Source organism: Gorilla gorilla, chromosome 15 (genome assembly GCF_029281585.2).
Source record: "Gorilla gorilla gorilla isolate KB3781 chromosome 15, NHGRI_mGorGor1-v2.1_pri, whole genome shotgun sequence".
In the NCBI taxonomy this organism is placed as follows: Eukaryota; Metazoa; Chordata; class Mammalia; order Primates; family Hominidae; genus Gorilla; species Gorilla gorilla.
In genome coordinates this window covers 23,569,682-23,590,000 of record NC_073239.2, presented here as the reverse complement: position 1 = coordinate 23,590,000, position 20,319 = coordinate 23,569,682, and the positions used below count along the sequence as shown (strand labels likewise).

The 20,319-nt window shown below is 37.6% G+C and overlaps 1 protein-coding gene across 11 annotated transcripts in view; it reads left to right on the top strand.

Moving 5' to 3' along the window:
* Positions 1-20,319, top strand: part of NPAS3 (neuronal PAS domain protein 3) — an 867,326-nt gene that overhangs the window by 119,411 nt on the left and 727,596 nt on the right. For 7 of the 11 annotated variants that reach the window (XM_055361312.2, XM_055361314.2, XM_063697703.1 and 4 more), the window contains exon 2: positions 1,588-1,677. The exons of the other annotated variants lie outside the window; for them this stretch is intronic. In XM_055361312.2, coding sequence (XP_055217287.2) covers positions 1,588-1,677 — 90 coding nt within the window. The remainder of the gene's footprint in view (positions 1-1,587; positions 1,678-20,319) is intronic. 11 annotated transcript variants of the gene reach the window in all.

The window sequence follows — 20,319 nt, the reverse complement described above, 5'->3', positions numbered from 1 at the left end:
CTTAAACAAGGGGTAAATGGTTAATTATAAATAGAACTGTTGGCCTACAGAATTTAATGAGAGATTTGAGTATACATATACCTTATATATAAACTATATATACTTCATATAGTTTGAATATAACACAGAGAATGTGTTTAAATAAAATCTTATTAATGCAGCTAAATAAAGTTCAAAAGTAGAACTTAAATTATTTGAAAGTGTTGTCACTAAATATGTTGGGCTTTATGAAATATTAAGTAAACTTAAAAAATTAGAAACACAGAAATTAGAAAAAACTTATCTGAGTTTTTTTTTTTTTTTTTTTTTTTTTGAGACGGAGTCTTGCTCTGTCACCCAGGCTGGAGTGCAGTGGCAGGATCTCAGCTCATTGCGAACTCCGCCTCCCAGATTCACACCATTCTCCTGCCTCAGTCTCCCAAGTAGCTGGGACTACAGGCGCCGACCACCACGCCCGGCTAATTTTTTGTATTTTTAGTAGAGATGGGGTTTCACCGTGTTAGCCAGGATGGTCTTGATCTCCTGACCTCGTGATCCGCCTGCCTTGGCCTCCCAAAGTGCTGTGATTACAGGCGTGAGCCACCGCACCTGGCCTTATCTGAGTTTTTATAAAGTAGCATGATCCATCACGTTTTTAATTAATAATTAAGAAGATATTAAGTATCTACTGGCTTAAGGATTAGACATTATACCTTTTCTAATACGCTGGTATTAGAGCGAAAGGATTGGTACTCGTACTGATATTGTGTATTGATTAAATGGCATTACTTTCCTCTAAATTATGACATGATAGATTCTTTAAATACTTTTTTCCCTGAATGAAGGGATTTTCGATAGAAGGAAATGGTCAGAAAACATCTCAGCATTTTTATGTCTATATAATGCAAGGAGTCTCAGATGAATTTATATGCTTAAGTAATACAGATGAAAATTGTGTAAGCTTTTTCCCCTTTTTGCCTTAACTGCCAAGAAACCTGGAGCCACTGTAATCAGTTCATCTCAGGTACCTGTTAACATCTAACCCGTGTTCCCGACGGCCTTCCTTGTGTTTTCATCCCTAATTGGGTTTAGTTCTGTAAGCTGAATCACATTCCTTTATAAGTCCATAGCAAACTCTATATAAATTGAATAGAGCTGAAAAATATATTAACTCGACCAAGGTTTTATAGCTAATTTACAGTTGCCTACAATTAGTAATGCATGATTGAACTAATGACAATCCTATAACAAAAACACTAATGACATTTGTTTTTAACATTTCCTTTAGAATATAATCATGGGAATTGAAGAGTGAGTTAAGGTTTAGACCTATGTCTCTTTTCTTCCACTTTTATGACTCTGAGATTTAAAAAAAAAAACAAAACAAAACTGTCCTGATAAAGAACTGAAAAAGTTGCATTTCTCTGACTGCAGTTTTCTAAAAGTGGAAGTTAATGTTCTAAAATGTATGTACACATTGCAATTGTGTGTAGAGCTCAAAAGCGTAAAAAGCAAAATATATTGAATTTCAACATACTTGTTATCCTGCATTCCAGTTGACTGTAGAGAATCTCTAGTCATGTCTATCTGTTTTTGATGCCTCTACAGAATAACTGCCCAGCATCCTCTGCCCAACCAATCAGAATGTAGGAAAATCTACAGATATGACGGAATCTACTGTGAATCTACCTACCAGAAGTATGTTGAAATCTTTGTGAGTCTTCCTTCTGGCTCGTACATCAGTGCTTGTGGTTGCCAGCTATTCAAAAATATCCTTGTATTGAAACCTTCTTTTTATCTAATTTAGTGGGGGAGAAAGAAAAACAAACAAAAAAAACAAACCAACAAACCAAACCAAACAAAAACAACCAAAACAATTTGCCTCTGAGATCAAGACAGAAAAAAAATGTTTATTTTTTTGAAATTGTGGTCTAAAAGTTTTTTTTAACGACTGTATTAAAGCTCTTAGGTAAGCTTCTTTATATTGCAATAAACAAGTACTTATATGCAAGAAAATCTCAGCAAAATACATTGCACAGGTGCTACGCATCTTAGGGATTTGAAAGGTGTGTTATGTATAAATTAGCTGTCACTTTTTTTCAATCCTGTAATGGAATGATGAGTTGTAATTTGCATAATCCTTTAAGAAGTCAAATTATACTGTCATGTAGCAGACTTAACATGCTAGCTAAGATTTCAGAGCTTTGCAGCTAATTACTATGTACCTTACAGGACAGTTAAATTGAAGTTGAGTCCTCTGTCTTTGCTGCCATTTGCTTTGTCCATTACTTAACAGAATCTGCACTTTGGGTAACGAGGTGTTGTTACTATCACTGAAGTAAACACTCTGCTCTGGGAGGAAATGGCATTTTAATATATCATAGTTGGACTTGTATTGCTTTTGCTGTGAAGAAAGTTTTTTTCAAAAACAGTAATCCAATTGGAATCTTCCCAAAAAAGATGAAATTTATGCTTTCCATAAAAGTTATGAAATATTGATTGAAGCAACATTAACCTTTAATTAAATTCTCCTATGGAAAATGTAAAGTAATGTAAACGTAATTCCACTGAAGGCATTATGTTTTCTGGATATACTTTGCAAATATACTTTGTTGTGTTTTTGTCTTCATACTCTTAACTTCTTTTGTAGTAGTGTGACTATTGAACAACAATACCATTTTTTTCCTTAAAAATCCTTTGTGAATGCAAGCTGGTGAGTCCTACTTTCATTTACTCCTCCAACTGGTTGTAGAGCACTTTCTTTCATGGTTTCCATTTTTAAAAAGATCAGAAATTCTGGTGGCTGTGAAGGCTGCTCTCTGAAACAGACACAAAGTGGATACTGGATGGAGCTGGGGCTGTTCCCTACCTAGCATGGTTTAGGTGACTGCATCACTGTGTCTTTACTATATACATGTAGTTATCTCTGGCTTTATTTATTGATATTTCACTGTCTAGATGGTGTTACTAGTTTTATCAGAACTGGTATAATTATAATGCAGAATTGTTACTGATCATCATTTTAAAAAATTCTTTGTTATCTGTGAGTCATTTATTGTGGCTCTTGGTGGCCAGGTTTCTGTAATTTGTTAGTGATTTGTGGATTTGTTGTATACTTTGAAAAATCCTTTTGTTGTATAAGAAGGGGGTCCTTTAAGGACCAAATTAAAGCAGGATTTGATTACTGACCATTCAAATAAGTGCATATCAACAATCAACTGTTGTTTATTTATAATTAAGTCAGTTTCACGGGTCTGAAATTACTATTGGCTTAGAGGCTGAGATTTGTCAATTAGGAGCCCGGATGGGGCCACCAGGAATTTGGCGCATAGTAAGGCTTCCCTTCTAGCTGTAGGAATCATCTCAAGGGCTTGCTTTTTAAAGAATTGGTGTTATTTGTAGTCAAGGTAGACACAGTAGGCAGCACAGCTGTGACTGCCAGGGAAAGTCACTAGGGGGATATTCATAACAAGGAAATATTGGCAAATAAATGATGAAGAAGGGGAGGAAATCCCCAAGATGTTAAATTGGAGCACTGTCATGGAGATGATTAATGGTGTTGTGTATTTTAGTGAAGATGCTTATCTGAATTGTCTTGAAACTATAGTGTACATTTAATAGCACCTATAAAAAAGCATGTGGTACACAAGCACACTGAAGAGAAAAGGCCGGGTATTCCGATTTTATCTTCCTATTTTCTCCAATTAAGTTTTTGGCTTCTGTTTATTAGAAAGCTGGTGTTAATATATATTATATAAGGAGTATGTTTATTCTATATATTTATTACTCATCAGCATTTATATAGCTACTTTCCCTAGAAGATTGGAATGTATTGTAAAAAAAAAAACATGGATAGTATTGTAAAAAACATGGGTAGTTTTTCCACACTCTTGTTGGGTGAATATTATCAAGAGTAGGGAGATGTAGGCAAACAGTCAGGGTCACAGGGCTGCAGTGAGTAAAGGGCTACACTTTTATCAATGATGGAGTTAGTACAATTTTAAAAACATTTCTACATCAATTTCTGGTGAAGGGGTAACTGTTTTGGAAGATCCTCTAGCTTTCAGTGTCAAACCATAAATTTCCTGATTCTGTGGTGTGAATTATCACTTGCCTGGAGGGATTGTTATCCATGAAAGCAGGTGCATCTTTGGGCAAGTCACTTAATCTCCTTGGGCCTCAGTAATTACTAGTAGATATAGGAATAGATACAGACAAATGACATATCATCCAATCTTCAATGAGCTTATAGTCTATTACAGCAACGTTTTTCTAACTCTTGGTTACTATTCAAACAGTTGGATATGTATCCAATTTAGTGGATCAAGATCCTAATTTTAAAAATGAAATGGAAGAGAACAGAAAATTTTATTGTATTGCATTTCAGTAAGAATGTGTCTTATTTTGTGAGGCTCCCTTTTTAGTTTCATATTTGTGTATGTGTACATATAACTACACATATGTGTTTACTGGGTAGATCATGAAGTAATATGTGTTTCTACTGTGTTTCATATCCAAAAAGAATGGAAGCCACTGTAATAGAGTGAGTAGGTAAATGTATAAACAGAATAATATATCGGTGTTGTCACTTTGTGTTCAGGGTACACTGGATTATAAAGAAAGAAATGGTCAGTCTTATGAAAAGGGTTCAGGAATGAAGAGGCTACGCTGTTTGGTCTCTCATATTCAGGGATGTGCTAGAGCCAACTTGGATGGGTTTGTGAGAGTCAATTGTATGCACCTCTTTCTCACTTTGTTAGTTCTGGCCTCACGTTAGTAACTTGAAGTTGCAGAAAGTATTTGCACCATGGAAATTGGAAAATATTGCAATTCTGGTGCTCTCTAAGCCCCAAGTGATTGTTAAACATGTACCAGCATGTCATTGCTCATATTTGTTCCAACTATAATTCTATGGTTTTATAGTTATTGTGAATTACATATTTAAAGACATTATTTTCTATGTTGCATTTAGATTTTATTGGTAATTATTTAAATGATTAGACAATTGTTTCAATAATGAAAGTTTAAAACAAGCAGGAATATAAAACCTGTGATTATTTTAAAAGGTCTATAATTAGTTCCAAATAATAGTAATAGTTACTCTAACTTCTGTTAAATGCTTATTATACTTTCAATTTAAAATTTCAAGTTTAATTGGTGAGATCAGGTTCTTTGGTAAAGGGTAGGTATATAGTGTTTTAAAAAATACACATCATATTGTAAATATTTTACAAATTGTATCATTTTAAGTTAGGCAGTTATTTTGCTAAGTATTACAAATTTTGGGCCTCAGACCCCTCCTTTCCTTTTTAGTGGTCTTTTACAGTTTACAATAATGTCTCTGTGTTTTCGCAAACACATCTGTAAAGTAGTGGATTTCATCGGAAGATGCAAAAGTTCTTTTCAAATTAAAACAGTTGTCAATCTTATAAAAATATTTTCAAATACAAAAGTAAAAGTAGCATAGTCTAAAATAGGAGAAAAGACACCCCTTCCATACTAACTATAACTTTGAACTTTATTGTTTTTTATTTAGAGACAGGGTCTTGCTCTGTTGCCTAGGCAGTGGTGCAATCATAGCTCGCTGCAGCCTCGAACTCCTGGGCTCAAGCTCCCGAGTAGCTAAGACTACAGGTGCATGCCCCCATGTCTGGCTTTTTTGTTTTGTTTTTAGTAGAGGACAAGGTCTTACTCTGTTACCCAGGCTGGTCTCGAACTCCTGGGCTCAAGCCATCCTCCCACCTCAGCCTCTAAAAGTACTGGATTCCTGGCCTGAACTTGAAAGAAAATATTGGGTAAGTCAGAGGAAATAAAATATTCATAGACATGAGATGGAATAGTAGTAGTAAGTTCAAAGGAAATCACCTGTATTAAGAAGAATATGAGATAGTGAGGAAAGATAAGTAGGAAAGAGTCAACTGAGCTAGGTGTTTGTAGCTTCAAAACTTAGGTTGCAATTCAGCCATATAGTTGGACACTGCCATGGAGGGATTTGAGGAAGAGTGGGGTGTCTTTAAAGCCAAGAACAGTCCGTTCACCCGTATTTAGAAAAGATGGAGTGAGTCTGAGATGGCAGTTTCAATTACTAACGTTTATTGAGCACGTGCTATGCCATTGTAATAGGCATGGCAGTACCTATTTTAAACAACGAGGTTTAATCCAGGATTCCTAGACTCCAAGTGTAACCAAGATTGAGAAGCCCTGATTGAGAAGGTGTTTGTAATGGATTTAGACAGTTGTCATTGAAAGCAGAAGAGGCCATTGGCAAAATTGTAAAGTTTGTCTTTGTTTAGCTGTCTTTTCCATCCTTTGGAACCCCATCCTTTTCCAAGCCCCTTTTTCTCCTTTGTGAAATTCATTCCACCTGGATACCTGGTTAGTGTTTCAAACCTGTGCCTCATCTGCACAGAGTTGTGATTGTCTGTCGCCCTCATTGCAGATCAGGTGTTGTTAACTGATGGTGTTACTGTTCTCAGGACGATTTGCCTTTTCATAAGCAACTCCAGGTGAACAAATTCAAGAAAATGGGTAGTTTTTTCTAATAGAATAATTTCAGACACCATGACAGGGCTTGGATAAATTCATCTGGGGCTAGAGGAAAGTTTCTTTCTTCCTGAAAATACAAATCCAGAATGTGGGTACTCTACTCAGTATATAGTGTTAAGGCTGGCCTTGGCCAAGAAGCGTGGGTTTGGATTCACACCCAAAAGAGGGAAGGAATTAACAAGTTCCAGGGAAGAGAAGAGGAGAATGAGTGAAGAAGGAGGGAACGTGCCAGTCTTTATCAGCTCTTTTGTACAAGACAGAGTGCTAACCACTTTCACGTGTTATCCCAATTAAGGCGAACAAGACAGGCGCCTTGTCAGGGATTCTGCTGGGGGGAAGATGGTCACCTATGCTGAAGAAAAGGGAAAGGTCACAGAGGCTCCAGCAGCAGGAGTGAATTCTTCTGCTGGTTGTTTAACCTGATTGACTGATTGCTATTATACAGTCATCTTCCCCTCACCTGCACAATAGAACAACTTATGCCAGTTGTGTTAGGATCAGTAAATAACAAAGAATTGAGAGAAGAGTTAGAAATATAAAATGACCTTCATAAAGAGTTCTAATGTTAAACATGTTAAACAGACATTGAACTTTGTAGCAAGAACTGCTTCAAGCCTTTCGATATCCAAATGAATTCTAATTTCCACATCATGCCTTTCAGACTTCAGCATGGTTTCTGGTGGTTTCTCCCAGTTAATTTTAGCATCACACCAATGCTTTTGCCTATAAATGACTTGAAGTAGCATATGTTGGTAATGTGGATGGCATGAAAGTGTATTATTTAGGGCTTATTCTAGACTAGCCTAGAAGTGAGCGAATTTATTCATTCATTTAACAAATATATTTTAATCATCACCCACGGGTCAGGTGCTTTTCTACACCAACTCTTCTACACTAACTGACTTATTCAGAGGTGACTAAGAAAACCTCTGCTCTCTAGAAGCTTAGAAGACTGAGATATCAATAAGTAATTGACATTCTGCCTGGAGCGGTGCCTCAGGAGAAATAAGTGTCAACTATGGAAGCAGCACCACAGAGGGGCCATTGTTAATAGTGCAGGGAGCCCAAGGTCTTCATGGTGGAGGAGGAGCTATCTGAGCTTGGGAGGGAACCCGAGGTAATGGTTTGGGCTAAAAGGCATTTCTGGTATGGCAAATTGCAAAGAGTACAGGCAGAAGTGGAGGGCTGGGGAACGGTGACAGGAGGTGAGGCTGGAGAGGAAGGGAGAGCAGAGGCCTCAGATCCCAGAGGACTGCCATCCTGGGAGAGCCCTGGCAGGAGTTTTCAGGAGTGTGACAGAGACTGCATCTTCGAGAAGAATTACCCTGGAGGTGGATTAGGCCTGAGGCTGCTGTGGGAGTGTTCCATAGCTTCCTCTCCTCTTCTTTGTTTCACAACTCTTGTAACTTGCTTTGCAAGAAGGAATGTGATCTCATTGTTCAATTCCCACCTATGGAAAAAAAAAAAGAAAAAAAAAAAGGAGGAATGTGAAATTGTGGTGTTTGCTAGTTTAAAGTTGTTTTTTATTGATAAATATCTTGAAGGACTCTCCCAATGTGAAATCCGGTTCAGGATCTGTCTGCAAACTCATTGCTTTTCCTGGCTTGAGGTTTTCACCTCTGCCTTTCTCCTCACAGACCACTTGTAATTCAAGATAAACAAATGCCAGAGAGTAAAAATGGATAGGCGCAGGCAGCATGATTTAGAATGAAAGAATATTAATTGGTTTCACCGGAGTGTTTATTTTCATTATGAGAGAAGTGACTACCTAGATTTTTGAAAATAATTGGTTGGTGACACACCTGCAGTGTGCATGTGACCTCTAGAAACTTGAGAACGAAAGTAAAGGTCAAGATGAGAGGTGCAGCACCACAATGAGCCTTTTGTGGGCACGCTGTTGAACAGCGGCGTTCAAAAATCGCTAACAGGTGGTTTCAGAAAGTCAGTGATACTAATGTGCTTGTGTCCAGACTTTAAAAATACTACAGCAAACTTAAACTGTGGTTTTAGTAAATTCTCCTTACCTTATGAACAGCTTCTTCTGTGTATTGAGTTTACAAATGTGTCTTTAGTGAATCTTTGGACTTAGTTTATGCATTAGAGTGTAATAATTATGCTTTGTTCTTTGACTGTGAGCAAGCTATTTTAAACAATTAAGTCCATGCAGTAATGTTTAGTCATTGCTAGCGGTGGTTAAATCTCTTGGAAATGGATCTGGCTTTGATCCTAGCCCCACAATTATCTGTTACATGTGGGACAGTGACTAAGTTGCTTAACTTTAAGCTTCTGTTTGCTTATCTCTAAAAGTAGGGGCAAAACAATACCTCAGAGGTTGTTTTGAGGATGAATGTGATGATTAGGATGGTGATAATAATTAACATTACTGATCTTTTACCAGATGCCAACGTCAGGCACTGGGCTAATGGTTTAACATACATTAAAAAAAAAAAATCCTTACAATAAACTTATGCCTTAGGTATGATTATTACCACATTTTACAGATAAGGTAACAGAAGCTTACAGAGCTGACAGAACTAACTCAAGGTTAAGAAGGCAGGATGTGGTGGAATTAAGATTAGTATCAGCAAATTATGATCCACTAGCCACATCTACCCCCAACCCCCCAGTTTTTGTAAAGTTTTATTGGAACAAGGCCATACCCATTCATTTGTGGTGGAATTAGGATTAGTATCACTGAATTAGGGCCCATTAGCCAAATCTACCCCATCCCCCTCCATTTTTGTAAATACAGTTTTATTGGAAAATATCCATAACCATTTAGGTATTGTCTGTGACTCCGTTCATGCTATAATAGCATAGTTGATAGTAGTGACAGAGACCATATGGCCCACAAAGCTGCAAATATTTACAATCTGGCCATTTATAGAAGTTTGCTGACCTCCGCATTAGACCTCAGGCTATCTGACTTCAGAACCTAAGGTCTAAACCATAAAAACACTAATCATGGTGCTTGGCATATAGTAAACATACACTAAATGAGTACTACCTTGTTGCTCATCTAACTTACTATAGAACTGTTAACCTCGCAGAATTAGTATCTGCAAAATGGAAATTATAAGCATTCAACCACTAGCAAGAAAAGTCATAATGACTATGGAGATGTTGAAGAACTTAAAGTTCCAAAAGGAACACACGCTGAATTATGTGTTATAGTTGTTGTTTATTACTATGCTTTATGTAATATAAATGAGAAATTCCATTTTCACACCAAAGTACAGTATTGCCTTAAAGGAGATCATTGTGAATTTTAGTGACTATTCAGGATATCTGTTAAAAGAAATTAATTTCGTACATGAGAAAATTTTATAAGTTTAGGAAATTTTAAAAGTATAATTTTCCTTATGAAAAATACATATTATCAAAAAACACAGTATTATGATCTGTATTATTTAAAAAGTATATAAGCAGTATCTTTACAATAAGAAAAATATGCAGCAAGACATCTCTTTTAATGAGAAGATGAACAATTAATATACCTCCCTTAATTGTCCTACCAGCAACAAAGGAACGAAATTATGGTTTCCACTTTACCCTACTCATAACTTTTATTTCCATATGTTTTTCTGTTGATTTAGGGAATTCCCTGTCCTCTGCTCTGTAAATGGCCTTGGATTTGTGTTACCTTGGAGCTCACAGAGCAGGCTTTGGTGGGCCTTCAACTTGTGTTGAGGGAATATTCTTGGAATTTCTTTCACCAGGCCCAATGTCATGTTTCTGGGTTGGTGAGTGGTGGGCGGGGAGGGGGAGTAGTCCTAGATTAGTTACCTCATGACGTTTATCCTCTTCCCTTGCAAAAGCTCTTTTTGAGTAGAGATGCAGTACATTTTCATTCTGGAACACTTAGAAAACACAGGTAAGCATAAGGAAAGAACATCAATGTTTTTGTAATTGTCCTACCCACAGATCACCACTGTTAACAATTTGGTGGCTATCCTTGTAGTCTTCTATACAATGGTGTGTGTTTCTATGAATAACACTTCTTATAGATGTATATCCAGGTATATAGGTATTTTCTTGTGAATCCATCCGCACCTGACACGGCTGGGAAATGTCTGGGACGAGGTGTTCTAATTTGTATATGAGCAGCTTATTTGGGGGAAGCTGGAAGCTACATGGTCAGTTTCCATAGAGAAACTGTTCCACAGAGATTTCCTTTTTGATGTGACACTTATATTTTTCCTGGTGTAGTTGGTATTGAAATTCAGGATTTTTAGCACTTTTGTTTTCAAAAGAATTTGTTTGAATTTAAATTCAAGCGAGAACTAGTGATATACTCATTAGTGATAGGATTTTCAGCAGAAAAATCTTTCCGTACCACCTTAATATTTATTTTTATCTAGACATAGTACACATTTAAATGTGGAAATAGTTTTGCAGTTATAGAATGAAGCTAGTGGTGAGAAAGGTGTGGTGAGAAGGGTATGGTGGATTAAAGAAACATGGCTTTTTTAGGTCAGATACATCCATGTATGAAAAGTTAAGCGATTAGATGGAGTTTTCTGGTTGCTTTCCAAACTCATCCTGTCACATATTATGTCTGCTGCATTATCCTCTAGGTTGCTTAAAAATAATTTTATTTACTGTGTTTAGTATTGAGATGTTTAGGTCCAGTTCTTAAAGCAGAGAGAGGGCTGGGTCCTTCGAGGATTTTGATTTAGTGACCAGCATGCAACGGAAGCAGTGTTGGGTTATTTTTTCATTGGCAAATTTGAGACATTGTGATTCGTATATCAATTTGAGAATTCTTTGGAATTGGGTGCTTGGGATTTATGTGGTTAAATAGACTATCACCACATCTTATTTAAATCCTAATTTCCGTGTCCCTCCCTGAACCCAGTTATAAAGGATCTCTGGGCCTTGCTCTTTGCTTGTTCTCATGTGTTACCAATGAGAAGAGGCCTATTTCTCTTACTAGCAATTCTCATTACTTGCATTTCAACCATCATAAGCTTTCATAACAGCATCATTTTCCTGACTATTGCCTGTCAGGGGTGCTTACAGTGAATGACAGCCAACTGCATGCCTTGGCCTTGACACTGGAAGGTATACAGTCTTTTTGATGATTCTTCTCTTTGCTTCCCCTCTTCAACTCCACTTGAAAAACTGTTTTAGGAGTAAAATTGAATGAGCATGGCTTGGTTGGGCACAAAGCATCCTGTCCTGTGTGCTTGAGGCACCATCTGGATGTCTTGGTGAAGAATGCATTTTACGTAATTGTAGGGGAGATCCTTGCTCACTTCCAGGGGAAGCAGCGTGCTTTTCCAGAGACTCCCTTAACTGCCTGATGGCTCACAAGCAGAAAATGAGAAGCAGCAGCTCCGCTTCTCATCCCCTGGAGAAATTCATCAGGTGTTCTAAGTCTTGAATTGCTATCAGTGAAAACAATGGTATTCATGGCACCACCCTTTTAAAAGGAGAGGTTTGGAGAAACATCCAGCGGAGATGAGGATGGAAGGTCGAGGGCATTCCTGAACTCTTGTCAAATTCATGGTCAATACATTCATCTGATAGCAAGATTGTTTACCCTCTTTTCTGAATGCTGCTTGCCCAGAGGTAGTAACAATTTATATGATGCTGGTAGGAATAAAGAATGTTGTGTTTTTTATTTTTTAATTTATCATGGTACTTGGGAAATGCCTCAGGGAAGAGAAGACTAGAAAACTAAAATTATGGGCCAGCAGATTTTAAGTAGAGTATGTTTTTACAAGGGTCTGGTGGCAAGTTTGGTTCACTTGTACCACAAATACCTTTACTGGGTCTGTTCAGGAGAAATTTGCAGGACATAAATGTTTGCTGTGGTACAGAGTGTCCTGAGAATGCAAGACTCTGAAATAGAGACAGGAGAATGACTATAGCCACATTTATTCTGCCGTCAAAAGGGAACATTCTTTGATGCCAGGGCCTTTTATTGTGAGGCTAAGTTGATCCTTCTGGGACAACAGAAGCATTAACTCATGACGGTGAAGTTACCTTTCAGGGGCTCCATTCCTACTTCTGTGTTGGCTGGTTTTCTACGTGCAGTTATGCATAGACTGCATAGGCTGCAGTAATTGATACAGCTGAAATCCGGAGAAAAGGAAAGAACATTCTCCAAATATGGGGTGCTGTGGTCTTCAAGCATTATTGTAATTAACCCAAGCAACCATGTTTGAAATAGACAATATTATTGTGAGTTTGCACTCAAGACAGTGGAAACTCAGAGAGGTCAGGCACATTGCTCAGTTCACACAGCTAATGAGGTGCAATCTGGTAACTAACTATTGGAGACCCTCTCCAGTCTGTGTGGCCCAGCAGTTCTCCCCTTTTCAACTGGATGACAGGGTCCCTTGGAGCAGGATGACACTTTACCTTAGAAAAACATCCATCCTCTATTTGAGGATGGTCTGTTGAAATCTATTTCTGCAAAAGAAGAAGACCCTAAGGAACTTGAAGCCATGCCCATAGAAAAATTGAGGTTTGCCCTATTTGAACATCAGTCATTTAAAGAACATACAACCAGTGTCCTGTGAGTGTAAAGCTGTGTACTCTCCAGCATGGGACAATTAGGTCTCCCCCTTGGGGATTTCATCTGTCCTTACACTGTGGTTATCACATAGAAATGGATGAATGTCAACTTTTAATCTTAAGCCCTCTTTCCAAACTCTAGTTTTCTATTTTCAAACTACTTGACCTTTGCATTGTTTCACCTCACAACAATCTCCACATGTAATGACCAACAAGCTTGTAAGCACTCCCATGAGCATTCCCAATTAATCCTCAAAGCAACCTAGTGAACTGTGTTTTGTCTGTTTTACATGGAGAAAAACAAAAACAAGCCCTTGTATTACAGAGGTTAAGTGATTCGAAGTATTTCACACAGCTCGGGTGTAACCTGGCTGGCCCACAGATTAAGACCTCTTTCATCTTCCAGTTTAGGGCCTTCTCCAGGACAGTGCCACCATTACTCCAAAATCGAACTTGGGGTCTTCCCCAGAAAGATCCTCTCCTACCTTGCACTTCTTTTGCTTTATCTTCATTTATATAGTAATTCAGTCTCATTCTTGACATTATCTTTTATTCTGCCTCTCTCTTGTCTCAAATATTCTTTTAGTAGCATATTTTCTTTTAAAACTTCCCTTCTTTTCACATCCCCTTAATTCAAGCTATTATTTCAGCCTAGATTGTTGCAGTCTCCTAACTAGTGTTCTTATCTCCTATCTTACTCAGTTTGGTTCAGATAAATACTTGAGTCCTGCTCTATGCAAAGCACCATGCTAGGGAATGCAAAGATTTTCCTTTCTGGGCTGCTTCATAAATAGTTACCAGATTGAAATACTGTTTCTAACATATTTTCCTGCTCAAAATCACTGACTGCTCCATCTCACGTCAAGCTGTCTGTAATCTTAGCTTAGTGTTTAGAACTTACCAGTGTAGCTCCATTCTGCCTTTCGGCCTCCCTATAACACCAGACATTTCTCAGAGCGAGTTCTTTGCTCCGTCCATGAAACATTTCCATTCATTCTTGTTAGGCACAACACATGCACTAAGTCCCTGCCTTTGCTTGCTCCTTTGTAAAGTCTTTCTAACCTTGTTTTATCCACAGTGGTTTCTCTCTTCTCTTAACACATTAATTGAGTACCTTCTATAACCAGGAACTATTGATTGGTATATATCAGTGGACAAAGGCCATAATCTCTGTTCTCAAAGTTGGATGATTCTCAAAGTTGGATGGCATTAGAAACAGCCACTAAACAGCAGATGTTAAAAATGAAGGAAATCATATAGTCTGTTACATGGCAGTCAGTGCAGTGGAACAAAAATACAGAAGGTTAAGAAGGATTTAGGAGTCCTGGGGTAGAAGTGAGTCATTGTGGTTATAATAGATGGTGACCATTAAAAGAAAGATGACATTTGAGCAATGACTGTAAGGAAGTGAGGGAGTTAGGCATTCACATAGCCAGGCGAAAACATTCCAGGTAGAATGAACAACCACTACAAAGGCACTGAAGAGTTCCTGATGTGTTCAAAGCACACCAGGGAGGCCAGTGTGGTGGGGGCTGAGTGAGCAAGGAGGACAGTAGCAGGAGACAGGTCAGGGAGGTAACAGCACACGGGATGCTGGCAGGCCAGGGAAGGACTTCGGCTTTTGTTCCACTCGAAACAGAGTCTTGGGAGGATTATGAATTGAGGAGAAATGAGACCTAACTGATTTTAGTATCAGTCTAGTTACTGGCTGAGCATATGCTTCAGGGGGCTGAGGGTGGAAGCAGGGGACTTAGCTCAGAGGCTATCAGCATAATCAAGGTGTGATTTGTACCAAGACGAGTGGATAAAGAAGAGAGAGAGAAGTCAATATTGAATCCAAGATTAAATACTAATGTATCATTGACTTTGTATTGCATGTGGTGGCACTCAATCACATGTATGCAAATAAGTACCTTTCCCTCGTAAACTTAGAGATGAAGCATGACAAAAACTTATAAAAGTTAAATGGTAAGAGGCTGTGTGTATGTATGGATAATATCTTCTCAATAACATTGCAAGTTCCTTAGAGATATTTATTCATTTATTCAGTCCACAAACTTTTAAAAAGGTACTCATTAAAGGCCAATGATTGCCTTGCATCTGAGCAGTGCGGAATGCAATAGGAGAATGTCAGTGTGGTGGATAAGTGTGCAGGCTATGATGGAGACGGATGTATTCAAACCCTAGTTCCATTACTTATTTGCTGGGTGATCTTGAACAAGTTACTTAAGCTGCCTGTTTCCCACCTTTCTCATTTGTGAAATGCTGGTGATAGTATCTCATAGGATTTTCTCTTAGGATTTTCCATAGGGATTAAATGAACTAATACATGTAAAATGCTTAGAAAAATGCTTCCCCTGGAAGTGCATACTAAGTACTCAACTACTAACTCAAAAAAGTTAGTGCTGTGGAAAAAATAGCTAAAAGAGGATTTAACATTTAGAGTGACTTTTCACCCCTGTAACTACCCATGTTCAAAACCTGTCAAGTTACCTGGTTAATGAATGTGAATAATAAGGTCTCATAGTAAGCCTTGCTCTCTAGTTGATAGTTTAAAAATGACAGAGAATTGCATTGTGATTAGTCTGATTACGTGCCTCTTTTTGAAGGTGGACATGGAAGCTGGGCAGTAACCCTTCTGGGCACATTTTGATTGACAGACTGGCAAACAGCATTTAAATCTCTAACACATAAAAAAGATCAATGTTTTCTTATTATTTTTTAGCTTAAAATGTTGAATGTGTATTAAAATGAGAAAAATAATTTTCAGGATAGATATGACTCCTAGTACATAAAAGCAAGGAGATCACATCAAGGAGGGAATATTATTTTTTTGACCAAATACAGGAAATTACTATTTTTCTCCTCCATGTTTATATTTTGCTACCTAATATCTCCTTTCTTTTTTTTTCTTTCATGTAGTTGTTGTTTTTTTCATCCCTCTTATTATCAGCAACTATATGGCCTCCAAATCCAGGAAAGAGCAGTGCATTGCTACTGTGGAACTCATGCGGACATCTTTAGTGTCAGAGGTAGTTTGAAGAGCAGCTTAATTCTGCTTTCATTGTGCCTGGTACTTGTGTGAGGCACTCAGGTTCTGTTTGAGCTCAGTATTACTGATCCCATCCTATACGTCCTAGATGGCAGTGCAGACAGTGGCTGTCAATGAGTAACAGGTAAATATTGAACAGGGAAGCCCTTTTGATTAACTTTGTGGATCATTATTTGAAAGTAGCGTAGAGTCAGAACAGCACCATCACTCATGATCATAGCACATGGCGTAGGGGTCAGAGCACCAAGCTGCTAGTTTGAAAGCTGAGATTGCATTCTTTGTTCTGCACATGGGCCTGTATTCATGTACTGCTGGACTAGTTACAACTATCCAGTGAACAAAATGCTGACTGTTTAGCACAATATTAATGCAAAATATTTAAGATGGTAAGGCACAAAGAATGCTTGAGGGACTTTGTGCGATATAGGTATAAATATATTAAAGCGTGTTTATAATTACTTTTTGAAGTGTTTAACACTGGGTGCTTTTACCTTTTTATCCAGGTTCAGAAACCTTTTTCTAATAAGGAACTTAGAGATGTGTGGCAGGTTGAGGATAAATTTTTGGTCTTGTTAGTATGTACTGAAAATAAGTAATTTGAGCCTCTATCAGTTTTCCTAGGTTTGTTCTACGCTACCTATGGGTACAACTTACCCCCAAGACACATTTACCCAGGAGGTTGGTCCATACATGATTTGTCAAGTGATTCATTGAACCTCATGATAAATTAATGGTTTATCATCATTAGGAACAATACTATTATCATCATGATTAATACTTTTGAGCAACCATCAAATAATATGCATGGAACTTGTTAAAAGGCATAAATGAGGTTGCATGGAAAAGAACAGCTTTCTGTTCTCAAATATTTCTAAATAACACTTACATGGTCATAAAAAGGCACAGATAAAACATGATTACGCTGCTTATGCATTTCTAGGAGAAACTTAATTCAGTAGTCAAGTAGGCAATTCCAAAACGTTTTCATAAGCCAAAGATTTTAAGTAAATCTTTTAATTGAGACTTTTAATCATACTGAGCTATAGAAATAATATTCAGATAATTATGTTCAATAATTAAGATCATCAAAACAACTAATCATTAAGATTATTAAAACAAAGCTAATCTACATCCTTCCTACCCATATTCTAGAGCAGTGGGTAAAAAGGTAAGCATTTTATGGCACTTTAAATATATAATTGCAACATTTACTGTTTAGCATATACGAACCACAAAAGTGACAAAATCTATATCCAGTGTGCTGGATGGAGTCTTAATTTTATGTATCACTTAAGTGTTAAATTTATACAACCTAGTCAAAGTGGTAACAGCCCCACAATAAAGAATAATAATTTTATTCTGGAAAATTATTCAAATGAAAAAATACAAAGTAGTCATGCTAGTTAGAGCTGTAAATGACATGTTTCCATCAAATTTCTGAAGAAGAGATTCTGTGTTTTTTTTCTTTTCTTTCTTTTTTGAGATGGAGTCTTGCTCCGTCACCCAGGCTAGAGGGCATTGGTGCAACCTCAGCTCACTGCAACCTCCGCCTCCCAGGTTCAAGCAATTCTCTTGACTCAGCCTCCCCAGTAGCTGAGATTACAGATGTGCACCACCACGCCCAGCTAATTTTTGTATTTTTAGTAGAGATGGGGTTTCACCAAGTTGGACAGTCTGGTCTCAAACTCCTGATCTCAGGTGATCCGCCTGCCTTGGTCTCCTAAAGTGCTGGGATTACAGGCGTGAGCCACTGCGCCTGGCCAGATTCTGTGTTTTTAAAAGTGTCAACTTTGCTTTTAAATAACAGTGGCAAATAGCAATATTCTTTCTTTTAATAATATTCTAGACTAATTTATGGGAACCACACTTCCTTTGGAAAAGGACGTGATTTAAAATTTCATTTAGAAAATAACTTCAGTTGTTCTAGTATTATCACAGAGCAGTGTATTAGAAATTACTGTATTATATTTTGAAATTTAGATCAACCTATAATATGAACATGAAAAACATAAACATGAAAATGTAATTTAACAAAGGTGAATTTTTCTTTACAATAGAAATACACTGAAAGCTTTTGCCAGTTAAAGAACAGCGTGGGCTACTGTCCTTGCCTCTTTCCCTAGGGAACCCAGGATCTAATTTGGATTAGATTCCAAATGAACATTTGTTAGGTGGTCCCATCATAACCCTGAATGGATATTTTGCTACACCACAAAAGTAGAACATAATTTGACATAAATCTTTGTTTAGAAGCAAAATAGCAGGGGATGCTGTGGGTCAGGGTGGAACTGGCAGGGCTGCGTGGGAACCTGCCCACATAGCCTGGTGTCTAGCAGAGCTGGCACTTTTAGGCCTTTGGTTTCCTTGAAATTATAGGTAATGAATTCAACATCTAGTCTCTCTTTCTCTGGGACAGTAACCTTAGTACATAGTGTGCTTTCATGTCGACTTGTGACCCATATTTTTGGTATTTTATTTATAAGAAAAATATACATATATATAATTTTTAAAGTTGCCTAATAGTTGCCAGAACTTAAAAAAAATTTTTTTTACTTTATTATGTTTGTACCCTAACAGAAAATAAAATGGGTTAGGCAAGCATTATTTAAATGATGGTGATGCCATCACTGCTGGGTTTTAATATTCCATTTTAATCACTGGGCAAATTGGTCGTGTTTTATTTGGGGAAAATGGAATATGTTGAGGGAGGATGTGGTCATTTTGAAAGTCATTTGGTTTAGTTCAGGAACAAACACTCATTTATCAAGGAAATATTTATTGTCTCCTTTTGGGAAAGTGTAGGCATCCTCAGTCTCAAAGAGGTTGCATGCCAGTGGGGCAATGAGGCATATAATTTATTGATTTAATAAATATTTAGTGAATGCCTACTAAGTTCCAGTTCCTATGGCATAGAGTTTATATTAAATTGAGGGGAGCAGACATTATGCAGATACATGTGGACTTAAAAAGGTAGAACTCTATAGTATACAGTAAATTAAATCAGGGCAAGGAGATAGAGGGTGGCAAGTGCTTTTTATACAAGATGGGACAGGTGAAGTGCCTTAAGAAGTGCCTAAGTTTTTCAGTTCTGTACAAGTCCAGAGAGCAAACTTATTTGTGGCTGTCGAGAATTGAGGGTCTCTTCTTGGAAAGTTGGAACTTAAAGCTGGCCCGTGAATGAACAAGGTAATGAACAAGCCACATCTGTACATGACAAACAAAAGATGGAAACAATTTCTATTCAGGATTGACTGGAAAGGGTTTAGGCATACGGAGTCTTGAAGAAGAAGAGAGGAATTTGATTTCGACATTTTATTTAGTTTCAATATGCTGAAGTGTTTGGGCCGAAGAATAATGGAATGTGTGGGATTTTTGTAACCTCTGTGTTTGCATGGAGTGGATGAGAGAGAGAGGCCAGCTTACAGGCTTTTGTGATAATCATAAAGTGAGGAGACTATATAAATTTTTTATCTGCACAGGCATAGATTGTTTCGTGTTTTATTTTTAAGGGCTATTGTATGAACATGGGGTGGGGTAGAGGCATCATGTCATCTCCTGACTTGTGAAAGTGATTTGCTGACTGGAAAGTTTGAGGACCACTGTTCTAGTCCCAGTATGCTGGCTGTGGTTTATGTGATTACCTACATGCTTCAGCAGGATTCAATCAGGAAGTACTTTTTAAAATTATATTTATTGATAGAGCACCAAGAAGAACTTATGAGATAGTGAACATTGTTGGGCTTGAATAGGCAGCCAGAAATGTTTCTGCAGATGGATTATTATAAGAAATAGCCAACATTTAATTCATATCCTACTATATAGGAAACAAATACATGTTAATGTTATAGGATAGGTATATATAACATAAGCTAGTGATATCAAACAGATGACTTTCAAGTTTGTATTTGTTAGTGAATGCTGCCTGTGCATTAAGGTACCAATCAGACATGACACATGCATGTTGTGGGTGATGGTGCAGGAATAACACGTTCTTTCTTTCTTTTTTTGAGACAGAGTCTTGCTCTGTCACGCAGGCTGGAGGGCAGTGGCATGATCTCAGCTCACTACAACCTCCGCCTCCCAGGTTCAAGCGATTCTCCTGCCTCAGCCTCTTGAGTAGCTGGGATTACAGGTGCGTGCCACCATGCCCAGCTAATTTTTGTATTTTTAGTAGAGATGGGATTTCACCATGTTGGCTAGGCTGATGTGGAACTCCC